This window comes from Gouania willdenowi, chromosome 1 (genome assembly GCF_900634775.1).
Source record: "Gouania willdenowi chromosome 1, fGouWil2.1, whole genome shotgun sequence".
NCBI classification, from domain to species: domain Eukaryota; kingdom Metazoa; phylum Chordata; class Actinopteri; order Blenniiformes; family Gobiesocidae; genus Gouania; species Gouania willdenowi.
This window is the reverse complement of record NC_041044.1, coordinates 2,413,625-2,433,530: the sequence shown is the minus strand read 5'-3', so window position 1 is coordinate 2,433,530 and position 19,906 is coordinate 2,413,625. Positions and strand designations below refer to the sequence as shown.

Here is a 19,906-nt window from a genome sequence, read left to right as displayed (position 1 = left end):
GTAATTACGTTAAAAAATAACAGCACAAATATTACTATTACTGGTCAAGTTATACGTCAACAATTTTCATTGTTTTAAAAACATTTCTGCAAGTTTATTACAAATTAATCCATATTTGAACCCTGAACTAAAATGAGTTTGAAACCCCTGAAATGGAGAGAGCCAGAGCCGGCTCTGGGCATAGGCAAACCAGATGGTTTTTTGGGGCGCCATCTGCTGGAGGAGTGCAAAAATGTAATTATCAAAGTGAAAATAAAAAATAAATACAAGATACAAATAATACATTTCAACCCATCCTTCATATTTACTTGACAAGCCTTTAATACAAGTCATTATAATGAATCTTGTATTAAAGTAAATTAATAAACACGAATACAATTCATGGATTGTATTAAAAAAATGGTTTCAGTCAATGAAGTGAGATAGAAGCTCCTTCAAGCGTCTGAAAAGGGTAAAGTGGTGTTAGTTTACTCTATACCTTTTTTTAGGTTAGCCCTAACCCAGCGGCCACATTAACAACATTCATGTCAGAATGATGACCAATCTGAGCAGTAAAGAAAAGACAACCGTAGCTCAGGTGGTAGACGGGTCAACCCCTGGGCGAGAGGTTGGGGGATCGATCCCAGTCTATACTGGTCAGTGTGTCGAAGTGTCCTTGGGCAAGACACTGCACCCCAAGTTGCTCCCAGTGGTCGACTAGCGCCTTGCATGGCAACCCAGTGGTGTGTGAATGAGTTGATATGTAAAGCACTTTGCGACCTACGTCTGTGAAAGGTGTTGTTTTTGAGTTATTTATTCATTGGTGAATCTTTGGAGAAATTGTTTTATGTATTTGTTGGTCTTGTTGTGTATTTTTCAGTAACGTTGTATGTGTTCTGGAGTTATTTTGTGTATTTTTGTTGTTTATTTAGCATTTTATTTGTTCATTTTGTGCTTTTTTGGAGTCTTTATGTACGTTATCTTTGGGGGCCACATAAAATTATACCGAGGGTCGCATGTGGCCCCTGGGCCGCTATTGTCCATGTTTGCTTTACGTGGGTTTCCTCCGTGTTGTCTTAAACATAGATTTGGCACTAATTACTTACTATAAATGACCTTTAAACATAAATAAATGCAAGGATAACTGTCTCTTTGTGCACCTGGTGCACCACATAACCTGGTGAGAGCAACAAACTGTGTTTTGTCATGAATGAAAGGACGTAGATTTCCATTGGTCGGAGGTAAAACCTGCCCTTTGTTTTGAATGATGAACAACTGGCCACGGGACTGAACGAGTAAACACACAAACAATGACGAGCGTCGGCTTTTAATGAGTGAACGACGGCTATAAAACACTGCTACTTACGCCTTCTGTGTGAGCATGTAAATGACGGTGTTTGTTGATTCTCTACGCTCACTAAGACAGATGTGAGCTCTGCACACGCTCACCTCAGGAGTCCTTGAGCTAATGTCTACAGTTTAACTCACAGGTTTCATTAGAGAGAGACAAAAGTCCTTTTCTCATCACTTCATCTCAGCTCCTCATTAATCTGTGAATGAGGTCCAGTGGGGGGGGGCAACAACACGCTAGAAAACTATTTAAAACCAACTATATTATTGTTATTAATATATGAATATATTGTTACTATTATTACAGTATTGTTTGTTTTGTGGTGAGCAAAATAAAAATGTCATTGTGCAGGGAAACATGTTTCTTTACTGTGCTAATGATAATAGACACTTTGAATCTTGAATCTATGGATCATAACAACAACATGAACGAGTGATAATATTAAAGAATCTCATTTTGTAAATAAGTGGAAATAAACAGTATTTAATGCAGTGGTTCACAACTTTTTTTGGGCTTTTTAATTTCTGGTGACCACAAAGAGCTGAGCTCAGATATACTGTATGTATATATATATATATATATATATATATATATATATATATATATATATATATATATATATATTTATTTGAACTAGATTCCCAAAGTAAAAGTATAGAAATACATGTTTAACATTGTGTGTTGTTTTAATTAGAAAAAAAAAAAAGAATTACAAAATTTCAAAAATGTATTTCAATTTTTCAGAAATTTCATGGCGACCCTATTTAAACTCCAAGCGACCCTACATGGGGTCCCGACCCCAAGGTTGAAATACAGTGATTTAGTGACATCGCGTACCCTGCTCTGGATGATAGAGGGGAGTAACACACTGCACACACACCAGGATCAATTACATTTTTCAATTACAATTACGTCTTCAATTTTCCATGTCAAATTACAAATGAATTATGTTTACACTGATGACCAGCATTTTTTCCAAGTATAAATAAAATTACAAAATATTAATTATCTCATAAAAGTCAATTACAATTATGTTCTCAATTACTAACCCAATAAAACGTAACCTTCCTCACGTGTTAGCTTTCTGTTAGCATCTCTAATAATAACGGGTCAGTAAAATACACTAAATAATATCATCTATCATAAAAATAGTTTTTATCTCTTGGTTACATTGTTAGGCTTCTTTATTAATAAATATAGGTTTTAATATTTATTGTGTGGGTGTCGGAGCCTTTGTTGTGTCAGTGTACCCCTAGATTTACTATATACTTTTTAAATGGTAAAATGTGGGAAAGCTTGATATGAAGCATATTTTAATAATTGTTGTAAACTACATGTGTAGAACTGTACATAGAACTGTAACATGGTTCCCCAGTTCTCCTCTCCTCTGTGTGGGCGGGGCTCCCCGCTTGCACCTCTCACAACACCGGTGCCAACAACACGCCCACTCACATTAGGAGAGAACACGTTGTCTATTTTACAGTAAACAAATAAACAAACAACAACAGACAAAATATTAATGGATGACCAGAGGTTAAAATAAGCAAAAATCTTGACAGTTTGTTATGTTTCTTTTTATTTTAACTTGTAAAAGTTTTTTTATGCTTGGGACATGTTTCCAGTTTCAGAAGATTTGGGAATGTTGTGAAAACCAATCAGGGTCACCTGCTTTTTCAGGTACCAATGCTCTGTAATGATGGTGATGGGTTCCTGGAGGAAGGACAGGGGTGGTGTGGGTCTGCTCTGACCTGTAGCTACAGAGTGATACCAGCTTTCATGTCAGAGTCATTAAAACATCAGAAAACTCTCCAATAACAAGATTAAGACCCTACATTTGTCACTAGTCTCTAAAAAGTCTCTAAAACTGGTTCTCAACTGGTCTCACCCTGTGACCCACATTTATTCAACCAACCAAACTTAGCTGTTGAAAACACACACATATATAATATATATTTTTTTGCAACATGCATTTCACAGCATGCCTGTCAAAAGAAAAGTTTCTGTCAAAATAAAAGACAATACCAACATGTGAGACATTAAGTAATTATTTATTTTTGACCAGCTGTTTGTGACCCACCCAGTAGAGGTCCGCGACCCACTTTTGGGTCCCGACCCATCAGTTGAGAATCGCTGCTCTAAAAGCTCCAAAGTTGAGGCGTTCATGAGGATACCAGTGAATTTAAAACAGGGAGGGGAGACGATGATTCCATTACAGTCTCACAGTTTTACATACTGCAGCTTTAATTCTGTTCAATTAGGTATTAAATCGTTCAAGACTAAACAGAAAAGGCTCCTATATCACTATGTGCACTGATTGTTGGGTGTCATTAAATGAGGGGTGAACAATGCGTCTACCGGTTGATCGTGCACGTGGGCCAAAAGATCTCATAAATGAATGAGAACTGCACAATGAAAGCTAACAATTCAGCTTCTAACGTCAATCTGAGGGGGCGCTAGCGCACTAATCTGTTCATTTAAAACCTCTAATAATAAGTAGAAGAAGAATCTCCTCCAGCACAAAGCTTTTTATTGTGGGTCTTTGATGAAGTGAGCCGCTGTGTTTTGTGCTTTGCATTTTCAGAATATTTTTCTTTTCAAATATATTTTAATCAAACTTTAAGTGTTACTGTTTCAAAAAATATTTATGTATTTTAACACGATACAAAGAAGTGGAACAAACTGCAACAGAGCAGAAATCAGCATCCAATGTAAACATTTTAAAATCCAAGTTTATTTTTCTCTACTGCGTATGACTGAGATGTTTAATGTTTTTACTGCTAATTTTATTATTGATTTTCAAGCTGTGTAATTTTTTTATATATATATAATAGTTGCTAGGCATGAGCACGTACGTCGGCCTTACGTAACATATCACCAGAATGATTGACAGTTAGGAGGACCAATAGTCTTGATGATCCACCCGGAATAATATTGTCCACATTACCTTTAATAATGATTAGTGTCACATTAGACGTGAAACAACAAAATAAATAAAATAGTGTTATAAGGAAGTTTGGAAAGTCCAGCTTCACCAGCGTTATGAGGCTCCTCCCCAAAACAACGTTCAATGGAAACACGTTTAAAGCCCAATTATACTTTGTCGACATTTAGAGATTGTTTTAATTTTGCAAAAAAACTGTAAAGAAACCCAGCTTCTGTCTCTAAAAGCTCCATGTTTTCTCTAATCTGTAATCCAACAAGCTGCTGAAAGATGCTGTTTGACTTTCAGTGATTGTTGATTTTTGTACAGGATTATTACTGCCCTGCGCACGCGCACACACACACACACACACACACACACACACACACACGCACAACACACACACACACACACACACACACACACACACACACACACACACACACACACACACACACACACACACACACACACACACACACACACTGTGCTGCTTCCTTCCACAGTGTAATAGCAGCACTAATGAATTATTCTGCACATGAATCCCACACACTGAGCTCATCCTCCATGTACGTATAACCACAAACTACTTTTTCTACCACGCACTGTAACATCAGTCCACCCACTCTTACTTCCACTGAGCTGAAACAACAATTAAATACTTCCAACAAGTTCATTTCATCGTTTTGTTTAATTATATGTTAAGGTTTCATTTATTCACACAACTTTTTTTTCCAGGACATTTACTTTGATCTCCTGACATGTTTCAAGGCACGGCAAATTTATTTGTATAACGCATTTCATACACAAGGCAACTCAATGTGCTTTACATGATAAAACATTCAATTGTTTAAAATCAATACGAACATTCAGATCAGACAGATTCAACTGTCAGGAGATCAAAGTAAATTCCCTGAAAAAAGTTGTCTGAATAAATGAAACCATAACAACAGATATCATATTAAATACAGAAAATAAAACCATTTAGTTTGGGGGGGGGGGGGGGGTATAAATGAAATGTAAAGTATGTAAAGCAATGACAATATCCAATCAATAGATGACAGATATCAGTCCCTGACAAAGCTTCACTTCAAATTCCTTCATTTTATGACCAAATTTTATTTAACTTTGTAGAATAATTTCAGGAAAATTGCAGGATTTTGTAAACATTGAGATTTTTTTTTCACACCATGAGATTTAAACTGACTTCCATCATGTGACATAAGCGTGGAAAAACTGATTGGACAGGGGGCCAACATGCCCGTGCAGGTTTAGGTGAACGTGTTTATATCCTGCTTCGTAGTACAGCTGCACTGGGATTGAGAATGTTTGGTTAGGTGTGGCTAACGGAGAGATATCAGGATATATTTATCTGGCTTTGAAGTATAGTGTGTATTTGTGGAGTCATTTTATGTATTTTTCTCTCTTTTTTGTGTGTGTTTTTGTTGTTTGTGTATTTTTGCTATGATGTTGTGAATTTTTGTTTTCATTGTATGTATTTTCATTCTCGTTTTGTGTCATTTTGAGTATTTTTCTGTCACTTTGTGAGTTTTGGAATCATTTTGTGTGTTTATTTTTGGAGTTCACACAAACTCTGTGGCCCATATCTGTTTTAATAGAATACTACCTACTATTCCACTGACCCATCAGTGATGACATCACATGTAACAGTCAATCAATCACGTGTAAACAGCTCAACGCTGCACTGCAGCAATAAAGCCAGTCATAATATAACAGAAAAATAAAACTGTCACACAAAAACGTATCAACTAATATGAAAACATAAATGTGACCCAAAATCAATAGAAAATCTTAAATTAAAAATCTGTTTTTGAAATGTGTACCATCAGGTGAGAAGGACTTACTCTGAGCTTCCTCCCAAACACAATGACTTTCCCTCTGGTCTGCTCCTTCCTGAACCTCCACTCCACCAGGTTCTGGCCGTTCTCACCCGGGAGGGTCATGTTGCGTCGGGCCACGGTTGGGTTAGCAGCACCTTAGCAGGAATGATATCATGCTTTAAAAACCAGTGAAAATGATTCAAAGAAACTGTAAAAATATAGTAGTGAACAGGATTAGTGAGTATGTCAGACAAATGGATGGATTCATGGCGTTCTGTACATTAGAAGAGCTCGTCAGACGCCATTTTGTTCCTTTTCTAAGGTTCACATTAGAGATGCTTTTTTCCCACTATCTGATATGTTGATACTGGCCAACAGTACATTCACGATGTTAACTGATACCGAAATGTATTTCACATTATATTTTCCAATATCTGTATAAAAAATGATTCCAATGTAGACCAATGGTTAATATTTAAGCAACATCACACAAGAGGGAGTATGACTTTCAAAATCACACCCCCTCTCGTGGGATATTTACTTATTTATACAACAGTTAGTTCCGACCAAGTGATTTGATTAGACAACAGACATTCCTTGAGTTCTGATCTAGAGCAACAGCAGCACCAGGACTTCTTACGGATCATATCACTGCGCTGTACAGCAGATCTTAATCCTGTTAATTATGTTACATCTTGTGCTACGCACCACAGTACAGACGTTCACGGCGTCACTACGTTCACACTGCAGGTCTTTATGCACTGTTCGGATTTTTTTGTGTGTGTGGTCCTTTATATTACATATTAAACAATAATATTACATATTAAATAATAATATTACATATTAAATAACAATATTACATATTAAATAATAATATTAAATATTAAATAATAATATTACATATTAAATAACAATATTACATATTAAATAATAATATTACATATTAAATGCATCTTCAATCAGTTTGAAGTATGAACAGAATACAACCTTGAAGTGCCGCGCATGCACAGCAGAGATCCTATGGTGACCCATGACCCCACTGTGTTTACGTTAGTAAATATGGAGGCGTCCAGTGTAAGACTGTGTGACGTGCTGAGAAATATTCTTTAAAACAGAAGTCAACACATCACTGTAGCCGTTTGCTGTGATGCTCCTACATATTTACAGTGTTTGGATGGAGTCAGAGTCAACAGTGGTGATATATACAGTACATACAGTATATATATATAAAATAAGGATGTGAGTGGCTTCAACAATGCAGAGTTAATTTAATTCTGATTGATGTTGTTGAAATGGCTGTATTTAATACATCAGATACAGGTCACATACAGTATGAGCAAAAAGATGGGATTTGGGTCACATTTACCTGCAGTGTGAACGTAGCGTGTGTTTTCTCCACTTGTGGAACTATTTTTGTTGCCAAAGCCAAATAATTAAATAAACAAATCATAATCTCTTGTCACTTATTATTGTTAACTAATAAAATGTGCTTGTAGAACTGTTGTATAAAAGCAATATATCACACTTGAGGTGTGATTATGAACGGAATTTCATTTTTATTTCAAGTGGACAGTGTGCCAAGAACAAAACCAAAGGATAGGGTACACAATAATAATGACTTATACACACTTACTGTATATGCCATCATTACACATGACAGGAAGATGATATTTCATCACAACGGCATCACCTCTCGTGTGATGTTGTTTAATTGAATTACAGTTAATTACCATTTACTTGTTCTCGCAAGTTTAAAAAAAATTACATAAATTGTATTTCATACCATTTTGTACTTGTAAAGGAGAAAATTGTAATTATTGATATTGCAATATATTGTGATGTGTATTGTTAAGTATCGGGATATATCGTACAGTGAATCGTGTCGTCAGATTAATGTCAATGCACACCCCTATTTGTTACTCTTAATTGAGTATTTTTGAACAAAATTTTAATCGTATCATGAGTGTTTCATATCGTGAGCCCTATATCGTATCATGAGTTGACTCACTTGTGACACCCATATGATTGACACACATGACGTGTGAGTCCTACCTGCCAGGATGTGGGGTTCCGTCTGGTAGTGCGTGTCCATGCCGTTAGCGTAGATGACTCTCAGTGAATGGTCGTTGCCCACTTGGTAACTGTTGCGAAGCTGGTCTGTGTGACAGAAGACAGAAGCGATCATCGTAAGTGATCGTCAAGGAACGTCTGCTGAACCGACAGGGGAAAGTGGAAGAGCACGAGTGGAAAATGAAGGGAGCAAAAGCACTTCATTAATTTCCGAGGGCAGCGTTTGGAGCTATTCATGGAGCTCAGAGCAGGTATTAACATCCGTCGGCCTCTTTTAATTAGGTTCCCGTTGACCTCGGGCAGCACTAATGGCCGTCTGTGAGGCAGAGGCCATCTCAGGCTAATTACTGCTTTATTTCCTCCTCTTAATACGGGAGCAGCTAATGATTTTTCTTTGCAAAGAAAATCACCGTTTTTTTTCAATGTTGAATTTATTGCTGTTGTTGTTCCATAATCACATAAAAAAAAGTCTTACAACACCAATATTACTGGTTATATTATAATTTTTTATAGTTTTTAACATGTTTCTACATCAATAAATATGTACACATTTATTTCACTACAAATCAAAGTTTATTACAACTAAACAAACAAATGCAAAAAGATCAAATAATCCTTTATAGACTTAAAAAGATCCTACAATATTTTTACAATATTTTTACAAGTTTATTAGTAGATCTATGTTTAACAAAACACATTATTATGTTCTATATTTGTTTAATTGCCTTTAAAAATAGGACTACTTTTTGGTTTTAAAGCCTGTGTTCCTCCATCTTGAAATCACATGATTGATGATGTCACACGTCCCCACTGCCTGTAAACATCCCATTGTTTTCTATTGGAGTGAAACATTCAGCCTGATTTTTAGATCATTTAACAGTTTTTTCAGTCACATTTACAACTTTAGCTGCTTTTGGTTGCTCTAATAAACCAGGAAAGTTACAGATGTCGATATAAACCTCTTTTTTTTACAGAAAAAAGATAAAACAATGAATCTGTGACCGTATCATACTGTGCAAATATTTATTTCCTATATCTATTAATAATTTACTATGCTGCTACCATACATAGCCCATCATACCTTAATTAGTTACCTTTTTACATTCTTCTTCTGTTGTTGTTCTTTTTAGCTGTGTGCACTTTAAGGTGAAGCCAAATCATTTTGTTATAAAATTGTTAAATGATAATAAAGACATTCTGATTCTGATTCTCCTGCTAAATGATCTAAAAATCAGGCTGAATGTTTCACTCCAATAGAAAACAGTTGAATGTTAACAGGCAGTGGGGCCGTGTGACATCATCAATCATGTGATTATAAGATGGAGGAACACAGGCTCTAAAACTGTAAAGTCGGCTCATTTTTAAAAGGTAATAAAATGAAAATGGTGCAAAATAATGTGTTATATCTTCTAATAAGTACATTTTAAAGGTTTTAGGCCACATTTGTAAAAACAGTGGAGGGTCCCTAAGGCGCAACAAGCACATAAAACCCATTTAGACCCATTTAGACAATGCTAGGAATGTTAGCATTGTTAGCAAAGTTAGGACCTTGTTGAGTGATGCCAAAAACCACACATTCCTCACTCACACATCATCACATTCTGTGTAAAGCATCATCTAAACCACACAGGATCGTAGGGCTGGGACAGAACCATCAGAATCATTTGTGTGTTTGCTATTGTTGTGCATGTTTGGCCCCTCCTTCTCCCCCCACCCCGTCACCATGCATTAGCAGAACAATCAAGCATCCCATCCTAATGACAGGCTGCAGCAGCTGTGATGGGTCGCCTTCACATTATTCTCACGGCGCGTAGCCACGGGCGTTTCTCTGCGTGTGCGGCACAGGAGATGAACACATTAATAATGTACGTGAACTGATGGAGAGAAACGCCAAGTTTGCCAATGGCTTTAAATGACTCATTACATTTCAATCAATACTGCTCTGCCATGAGGCAAATTCCCTCCAAAACCGTCAGACACTCCCAGCCATGTGGGCGGGGCTTCAGATGGACTATTATGATTAGTTCCATTTTACAACACTTAAATAAATCTGAACGTGATTGGCTGACAGAGAAGCTGATTAGGATGGAAATGGATTATTGGTTTTCTTCTGATCTGTTGTAAGCTTTGATTGTGATTATATAACGTCATAAATAATGAAGCAGCTGAAACCATTCACTGTGGAAATAAAACAACATAAAACACCAGTACAGTGTGAGTTATAGTTCATTATATACACAGAATAAATAAAGAGCAGCGTTAACTTAAAGCTGTTGGAGTTTATATTTATTTATCAAATAAAGACAGAGATTAGGGTTTATTAAGAAAATAATTCGTTTGAAAAAAGGTATAAAAAGATTACAATTGCTGCTCGAAAGTTTGTTTTGATCTCCACTGTAAACACTCACTGTTGGAAAAGTTTGATGCATTGCATTGTGGGATGTGGAGTCCTGTAGATGATACATAGAAGTGTTTCTATTTCATTCTTACTGTGATTTCTTGCGTTTGCCTAAAAAAACTCTGACAACCTGACTTTCCAACACATTTCTGGTGTTTTCACTAAAAGTTTCAGCAAAACGATGGACGATGTTTATTTTGGGGTTTAAAGGGAAAGATCCAAATTTGTACAAAATTGAATGTCTGGTGGTGTGAGGGGATATAAAGGGGAATAGACATATATCTACAGGACTCTACATCCCACAATGGAATGCACTAAACTATTCTGACAATGACAATAAGTGTTTGTTTACATTGGAGAAGTATATTTGAACAAACCTTTTACTGTGATGTTTTTCTTTGGCTTCACTTTATCTAAACTAGTGGTTCTCAACCTTTATCAGCCCCTGATCCTCCAAAATAAAGGTCCCAGAGAGCGGGGACCCTCCAAAATAAAGGTCCCAGAGAGCGGGGAGCCTCCAAAATAAAGGTCTCAGAGAGCGGGGACCCTCCAAAATAAAGGTCCCAGAGAGCGGGGACCCTCCAAAATAAAGGTCCCAGAGAGCGGGGACCCTCCAAAATAAAGGTCCCAGAGAGCGGGGACCCTCCAAAATAAAGGTCTCAGAGAGCGGGGACCCTCCAAAATAAAGGTCCCAGAGAGCGGGGACCCTCCAAAATAAAGGTCCCAGAGAGCGGGGACCCTCCAAAATAAAGGTCCCAGAGAGCAGGGACCCTCCAAAATAAAGGTCCCAGAGAGCAGGGACCCCCACTGTACCTGAAGGTGGTTGAACACAGACATGAACATTGAAGAACAGTCATGTGGAGACAGGACCATCTATAAGGGGGAATAAAGGGGAGAGATTTTTGGGGTCCATCCATAAAGTCAGTAAAATGATGGTTTATTGTTCTATGAATCTGTGATAACCACATTTATTTATTCATCTGAATAATATCCACTGTTATCCATGAACGTTTATTATTATTATAGTCATCTTAAAGATGTAAATCCTGGTTTTAATCACTAATAAAATGGTTCAAAGTGACCAAAGATTATGAAAAAGGTGGTGAAATGGGATTTTAAAAACCACAAAAATTGGTTAAAAGTTGCAAAAAAAAAGTGGGCAAAAACAGACAGAAAAAGCATCAATGTTGGCTTAACAGTGGCAGAAATGGGGGGAGGGGGTTGGGATAATGAAATTTCAAAAGTAGGAACAATTAGTTTAAACTGGCAAATAAAATATGGTGAAAAAAGGTTAAAAGTGACAATAATGGGTCAACATATGTGACATTAGGTGGAAAAGGTTTATAAGTGCTGAAGATGGCTTCAAAAACCACAGAAATTGGTTAAAAGCTTCAAATGAGAGTCACCAAAAACAGACAGAAAAAGTATTCATTCCAGAAAGTTCATTGTCTTCTTTTTTGACATAATATATAATGGTTTTATTTATTCAGACTTTAGACAACTTTTTTTCAAGAAATTTACTTTAATCTTCTGACATGTGTGGACTGGCAACTGTGTTCATTTTTCAGAGCAATAAGATCTTAAATTCTGTCAGGACATAAAGACAATTTCAACCAAAAACTTAAAAAGTGTATCTGGAGAAAATTACCTACCATAGCTTTAATCCAAAGGAGGAGATTAAAATAAATTTAAAAGTAAAATCCCAGGAAAAATTTGTCTGAATAAATAAAATCTTAACATATTATGACAGAAAAAGAGGTAAAAAGCATTTAAAGTCTCAATATTGGAACAATTAGTTTAAACTGGCAAATAATGGGTGAATGTGGTTTAATTCACAAAAATAATCATGAAATATGGTGAAAAGAGGTTAAAAGTGACAATAATGAGTCAACATGTGACATTAGGTGGAAAAGTGGTGGAAAGTGCTTCTAACTGCTGAAAATGTCTTTAAAGTGTCTCGTGACCCCAAATGGGGTCCTGACCCAAAGGTTGAGAACCACGGGTTGATGTTAGAGACAACTTTTCTTTTCACAATGAACACATCAAAGCACAGAAGTGGTTTCATCGTCTCACCCTGGACTAACGTGTAGAAGGAGTCTATCGATGACAGGTTGGTCGTTATGGAAACGTCCTCATCCCTCCCCGACGTCTCGATATCCACGGCGATGGCCCCGGATGACATGTCGCCATGGAGATTAGTTACCACGCCCGTGGGGAAGGTCACGTTAGTCAGACGACCCTCACTGTCATAGCTACAAGGACAAAGGAGGACGTAAGTGGAGTGTGTGTGTCCGTGTGTGTGCGTGTGTGTCTGTGTGTGTGTGCGTGTGTGTCTGTGCGTGTGTGTCTGTGTGTGTGTGTGTGTGTGTGTGTGTGTGTGTGTGTGTGTGTGAGATGAAACGCAGCACCTTTATGTTTCTGTGAGATCACAAACTGTTGATCCGCCTCAGGGCTGAGGTCCATTACATTTTTCAATTACACTTGAGTCTTCAGTTATTCATGTTCAATTACAAATACATTATGACTACGGAAACCAGCATTTTTTCCAATTACAACTAAAAATACAATTGTAATTTTTCCACTGAAAGTCATTTACAATTATGTTTTCAATTACTAATGTTCAAATTCAATTAATCACAATTACTGAGCCTTTAACCTCTTAAGCCCCAACCACTTTTCCCCCGAAAATCACGAACCCATAACAGATGAGGTTTTTCTAAGCTTCTACATGACCTACATGGCTATTGTTTGTTCAGATTTCAGTAGGACCCTTAGTGGTTACAGATGATGGGAACATTTAAAAATATATGATACTGAGTGACAACAAATCAGGTTTTAAATACAGAAATCTGTAGTCAGCTAAAAAAATACTAGAGATTTACATTAAATATGAAGCCAATTATCATTATGGAAGGCTGTAAAATCAGAAATAATTGAACTCATGTATGAACATCAACTGCAGCAAGTTTGGTGATAATAATTAACATTAGGCCAAAATTACACGTTTTTATACAAAAAGGTTCAGGCTGAAGAACACTTTCCCACAACTGTGCCAAAGTTTTCCATAAAGTTGGGAACAAGTGTGTAACTGTAATATATCAGTCAAATTGATTCCAATCATTGTTAGTCTTATGTTTGACCACTAGATATGCCTTGAAATGAACACATATCTGTGTTTATTTCTGCTGTGCCATGCGTAATGATATTTTTGTTTCTACTCTTTGATGCTGTTACACATGTCTCTAGTTCAGCAATGCTTTGACCAATCAGAATGATTGACACAGTGTTGTAAAGCTGAGAGCCTGTAGATATTGGTGACATCAAACACTATGGGAGTGGCTTTAGCCCTGGCCAATCAGAGCTAGATAAAGGAGGGACTTTGCGCTATGCGCTCATTGGACAGATTTCTTGACTGTGAATTGGTGGTGTTTATCTGATGATACAATTTTGATTTATCAAAAATATGGAGTTTTATGCGCATTAGAGCAACTTTTGATAAGAAACAACAAAGGTAAGACACCATTTGTCATCATTGCTGACTTTTTCCACTGTGTATTTTCTGATTTTGTGATAATGTTTTGGTACGTAACATACCTGACCTGTACATCAGTGGATTCAGCTCAACCTGGAGTTTCACGTAGACTCTTGTTATACAGATCTGTGTTTATTTTATGACTCAAAACAGTAGAAAAAGGCAGAGTTTGCCGAGTTGTCGACTTTTCCCTCATTGAACATAATGTCCTGGTGTGTGTGCTGTGAATGTGGGTTTGCTACAGTTTTAGCTTCTATAGTTTCTTAGGATTACAAAGAGATATAGAATGTGTGATTTAATTCATTTTTTACAACATTCAGAACCGTCAGATTCATGGAACCTGGAGCCTTCTTTCTGTCAGTATAGCTCTAGATTTAAATGTATTTAAAAAAAGTTATCCTGAGGAGTGACAAGTAGTGGGAAACTTTGATCTGAAACATATTTTATTAATTATTAACAATGTTTGTGTAAGACATAGAACTATAACATGGTTTCACAGTTTTGCGTTTTAATTAAATTGTAATTTTTAAAAAATGTCCATGCCAATTACAATTATAAAGTCAATTTTTTAAACTCAATTACAATTTAATTATGATTACAACAGCAACAGAGGTTTTCAATTACAGTTACAATTATAACTATGCCATAATAAGTAATTATCAATTTTGCGATTACAATTATAATTGACCCCAACCCTGCTCCGCCCCCTCGCTCTGACACGCAAAGCGTTGATCGTACAAAAACAAAAACAGAAACTCACTCATAAAACGTGGTCCAGCCAATCTGGATGCTCTTGGTAGCCAGTAAACCACTGTTGCCATGGTAACTAAAGAGAACCAGTTCTTGACCCTGAGCAGTAAGAGTCTTCAGACCTCCATTGGTCCCGATGGTCAGCCAGATGACCTACACACACACGGACACACACACACACACACACACACACACACACACACACACACACACACACACACACACACACACACACACACACACACAGGCGCGCACACACACACACACACACACACACACAGGCGCACACACACGCACGCACGCACGCACGCACGCACGCACACACACACACACACACACACACACACACACACACACACACACACACAACACCACACAACACACACACACACACACACACACACACATAAATGTTTTGAAATGCTGAACAAAACACCAACAGTGTTGACCTTTTTTAAATCTATATTCAGCGTTAGAGTTCCACAAAATTTAAGCTAAGCACACACAATGCTGAAATTAGCTAAACTAGCTACACTAGCTAGGTATGGTTGGTGAGTCCATTAAAAAAAGTCACACTTAATCGCATAATTGCGTTTAATACAGAAAAATACTTCACTTTCTCATTTCATCACCAGTTCCCAGTAACACCCACGACGCCTAAAATCTTTGAAAATCTACTTATTAGAAGATCTAATACACATTTATTATGAACCATATTCATTTTATTTATCCATATTTATTTTACATGGCCCCACTGCCTGTAACATCCCATTGTTTTCTATTGGAGTGAAACATTTCAGACTGATTTTTAGATCATTTTAGTAGATTTTAGATAATTTACCCAAGATTTTAGATTATTTAGTAGCTTTTTCAGACACAGTGACAACTTGTGCTGCTTTTGGTGGCTCTAAATAATCAGGATAAGTAAAGATGCTGATGTAAACCTCTTTTGTTTACAGAAAGAGGATAAAAAAATCAGAGAAGAAGAGCTCTCCTAAGGGACTTAGTTTGGTTTAGCCCCATAAGTGTATCACAGACTAGCTACAGCTCAATAAGGGAAGAACTGACACTTTAATTATTATGTAAGTAGACGTAGCAGTTTCTTCACTTTAAATTATATATATATATATATATATATATATATATATATATATATATATATATATATATTATTAGCTTTTATTAATTATTTTATTACTGCAATCAAACCTCCAACATCACCTATTCTAAATATTATTTATATGAATTCCTCTCACCTGGTTGTCGGGGGCGACCACGCGTACAGGTAGTCTGTTGGTGTCTCTACGGATACGCAGTGTGTTCCCACTGCTGTCCGTCACAGCGGTGACGTCCTCGTCGTTACTGAGGGTCAGAATGACACCAGAGGTTTGATGATGAAATATCTGACGATGCTACACTCACACAGACGTCCATGTTTGTCCTCACCTGTAACTAAAGTTATATTTATAGTCTCCAGTAACCAGGGACATGGTGAACTGATGAGTTCCATTAGCGTCGAACACGTAGAGCTCTTGTGAAGCAGGAGAGGCCACTTCATAGGAGCTGGGTCCAGACGACAGAGAGCCTGGTCACACAAGATTTAAAAATAATAAAAACAATGAGTGAAAAAACACTCAAAAAGAAAGATCTGAAGCCTTAAAAAACCTGATCCATAACTGTTATAAAAACAAACTATTAAAAAACAATATAATAAAATTATTATTTATTTATAATTATTACTAATTAAAAATAAAGCATTCATATAATAATAACAATTATTATAATAAGAATTATTATTTTTCTTTTTATTATTAACTTAAAAATAAACTATTCAAGTAATAATAATAATTAAACAATAAATTATTAATATAATAATCATATTTATTATTTATTTATAATGAGCACTCATTAAAAAATAAACTATTAATATAATTATTATTATTATAATAATTGTTATTATCATTATTTTTTCTTTTTAGTAATAAAATATTAAAATAAACCATTAACATAATAATAATAAGATTAATAACTGTTATTATCATCATCTCCAAAATAATTATTCATATTAAAATAATAATTATATTCATAATAATAACTATTGTTATCAACTTTAAATAAATACATTAATAATAATAAGTTTAAATAGGCTGTGAATCCACATTCTTACAGCTTGTTTTTTTAGTTTTTGTTGTTTTTGTTTAAATATTTCATTTTCCTCATAATAATTTGTACAGAAAATATGTCACAATAAAAACCCTTGAGTATTTCATTGTGTGAGTGTACTGGTTACACTGGGAGGAGGTTTATTTACGTACCAGTGGGTGGTTGATTACGCTGTACAGCTCGTATACGAATGTTTCCCAAATCAGCCACAAACAGAGTCCCGTCAGGTGACACCACCAAAGAAGAAGGACAGTTGAGTCTTGCGTCTTTAGCGTAGCCGTCTCCAGTTTGATAGCAGTCACAGTTAGCATCGTTCTGCAGGGAGGCGTTAGCAGTCACAGTTAGCATCGTTCTGCAGGGAGGCGTTAGCAATCACAGTTAGCATCGTTCTGCAGGGAGGCGTTAGCAATCACAGTTAGCATCGTTCTGCAGGGAGGCGTTAGCAATCACAGTTGGCATCGTTCTGCAGGGAGGCGTTAGCAATCACAGTTAGCATTGTTCTGCAGTGAGGCGTGAGCAATCACAGTTAGCATTGTTATGCAGGGAGGCGTTAGCAATCACAGTTAGCATTGTTCTGCAGGGAGGCGTTAGCAATCACAGTTGGCATAGTTCTGCAGGGAGGCGTTAGCAATCACAGTTAGCATCGTTCTGCAGGGAGGCGTTAGCAATCACAGTTAGCATCGTTCTGCAGGATGGCGTTAGCAATCACAGTTAGCATTGTTCTGCAGGGAGGCGTTAGCAATCACAGTTAGCATCGTTCTGCAGGGAGGCATTAGCAATCACAGTTAGCATCGTTCTGCAGGGAGGAGTTAGCAATCACAGTTAGCATTGTTCTGCAGGGAGGCGTTAGCAATCACAGTTAGCGTCGTTCTGCAGTGAGGTGTTAGCAATCACAGTTAGCATTGTTATGCAGGGAGGCGTTAGCGACACATAAATACTGGTAGCTGGGTCTGTCATTCTGAACTCTAATGATTTTAGTGGGTGAAACAGAACTGAGCTTTTCAATGACTGGTTGGATGGGGGTTGGATGGTGGAGCGTACCTTGCAGTCACAGTCGGATGGCGTTCCTGCCAGATGGGTAATCTCTCCATCCGTCGACACCTGGTGATTTACAGAAGAGATGGAAACTTTAACAGGTACGTCTTTGTTACATAAAACTAGTCTTTCCAGGGTTTAAAAGCAGCGACTCCATATACAACATAAGAATCAAATGATGGCCTGAGGACCCCATGTGGCCCTTAGTCTGATTTTGTGTGGCCCCTTACAGTAAAAATTACTCAAAAACACCAAAAAAATAGATAAAAATGTGATAAAAAGATGACAAGACAACAACAAAAAACAAACAAAATGATTTATATATACAAAATGACAAAGGAAATACATAAAATGAGAGAAAAATATTGAAAGTTACTTGAGAAACACAAAAAAAATACACAAAAGTCACTCCCAAAACACACAAAGACAAAAAAAATACAGAAAACAAGAGAAAAACACAGAGAATTATTAAAAAAACAGCCAAACTCTCTGTAGTTTGATGACTTAATGCTCTGATTGGTGGTTATTTATTATAAATGCTGATATGATAATAATACAGATCAGATATGAATGTGATTAAAGTCTAGATCACCTGACGGATCCTGTGAATCTTCTTTTCGTCCGTCTCTGCGATGTAGAGGACGCCGCTGTAGGACGAGGCGATGGCGGTGGCTCCTTCTAACATGGTCTGTACCGCCCTCTTCCCTGTGGTGTATTCAATACCTGGTACCTGGCAGTGCATGGGCCGTCCCGCCACGATACGGACCTGAACGTGCACACACACATGAACGTGCACACATATTATAATAGTGAACGTTAGAGGATGGTTCACAGTGAGCGCAGAGCAGCAGCAGCGTAGCGTAGCGTACCTGTCTGTTCTCAGTGATCTGCAGCACTACGTTGTTGTCCAACACGTAGATGGAGTTGTCCATGGGGTTAATGGATAAGTCCGTGGGCCACTCTAAACGAACCTGGTGTCACACAAAAAAGAAAGATAAAAACCACACGAGAGTGTTTAATACTAAACACTACAATATACATTGTATAATAATAATAATTGTATACATAATATACATATCGCGATATCAATAATTACAAATTTCTCCTTCACAAATACAAAATGGCATGAAATACATGGCGGGATCATGGCGTCAACGTGACGCGGAGCTTGGCACACTCTATGTCTGCGTGGACGGAACGCCTCGCCATGCGATTTGCCGCCCTGTGGCTGTGTGCGCTATGAATGCGTCATGGTTTATCTTCTGGTCACATATTAAACAATGAGCTGCCGTGGCGGGTCGTAATGACCTGATGTCACCACAAGGAACCACGTCATGGCAAAACGAGGTGGTGTCCCGAGGCCGAGGCACACTGAATAATTAAAAAACTATTGTTTTGTACTGTTTCATGTGTGTTCACCTCATGAGTTATCGCTGCTGGTTAAATGCACACACACACACGCACACACACAGCGTTCTGCTGATGGGTAAAGTACGTCAGGCTTCTTGTTTATGTTGTCTTGTATATTTAAATTGGACAAATGTTGCTTCATTATGTGGATTTACCCCTGGGGATCAATAATGGTGTTTTGTCTTCTAATAAATTCAATTATTTTTTGTGTACTACTTTGTCGGTGTTAATTAAATTTCATATGCATACACGTGTTAAAACAAAAGTTGGGGGAAAAAACTACAAAACAAGATTAAACAAGCATTAGTTAAACTTAAAAAACAAGCAATACGCAACGTTGATAATACAGGATGTTTAGACCACACAGAGCCACTAATGGCAGAAAGTAACAAAAACTTCTCCTACAAAAATATTCATAAACTATTTATTTAAAAGACTGAGACTTAAAATAAACTGT

The 19,906-nt window shown here is 37.0% G+C and overlaps 1 protein-coding gene across 9 annotated transcripts in view; it reads right to left on the bottom strand.

Annotated features, from left to right (window-relative positions):
• Positions 1-19,906, bottom strand: part of tenm3 (teneurin transmembrane protein 3) — a 543,864-nt gene that overhangs the window by 22,610 nt on the left and 501,348 nt on the right. For all 9 annotated transcript variants that reach the window (XM_028461276.1, XM_028461268.1, XM_028461285.1 and 6 more), the window contains 10 exons: positions 18,909-19,010; positions 18,632-18,805; positions 18,046-18,105; positions 17,157-17,319; positions 16,288-16,426; positions 16,098-16,203; positions 14,852-14,994; positions 12,633-12,811; positions 8,144-8,248; positions 6,116-6,246 (listed from right to left, as the gene is read on the bottom strand). In XM_028461276.1, the coding sequence (XP_028317077.1) occupies positions 6,116-6,246; positions 8,144-8,248; positions 12,633-12,811; positions 14,852-14,994; positions 16,098-16,203; positions 16,288-16,426; positions 17,157-17,319; positions 18,046-18,105; positions 18,632-18,805; positions 18,909-19,010 (1,302 nt within the window). The remainder of the gene's footprint in view (positions 1-6,115; positions 6,247-8,143; positions 8,249-12,632; positions 12,812-14,851; positions 14,995-16,097; positions 16,204-16,287; positions 16,427-17,156; positions 17,320-18,045; positions 18,106-18,631; positions 18,806-18,908; positions 19,011-19,906) is intronic.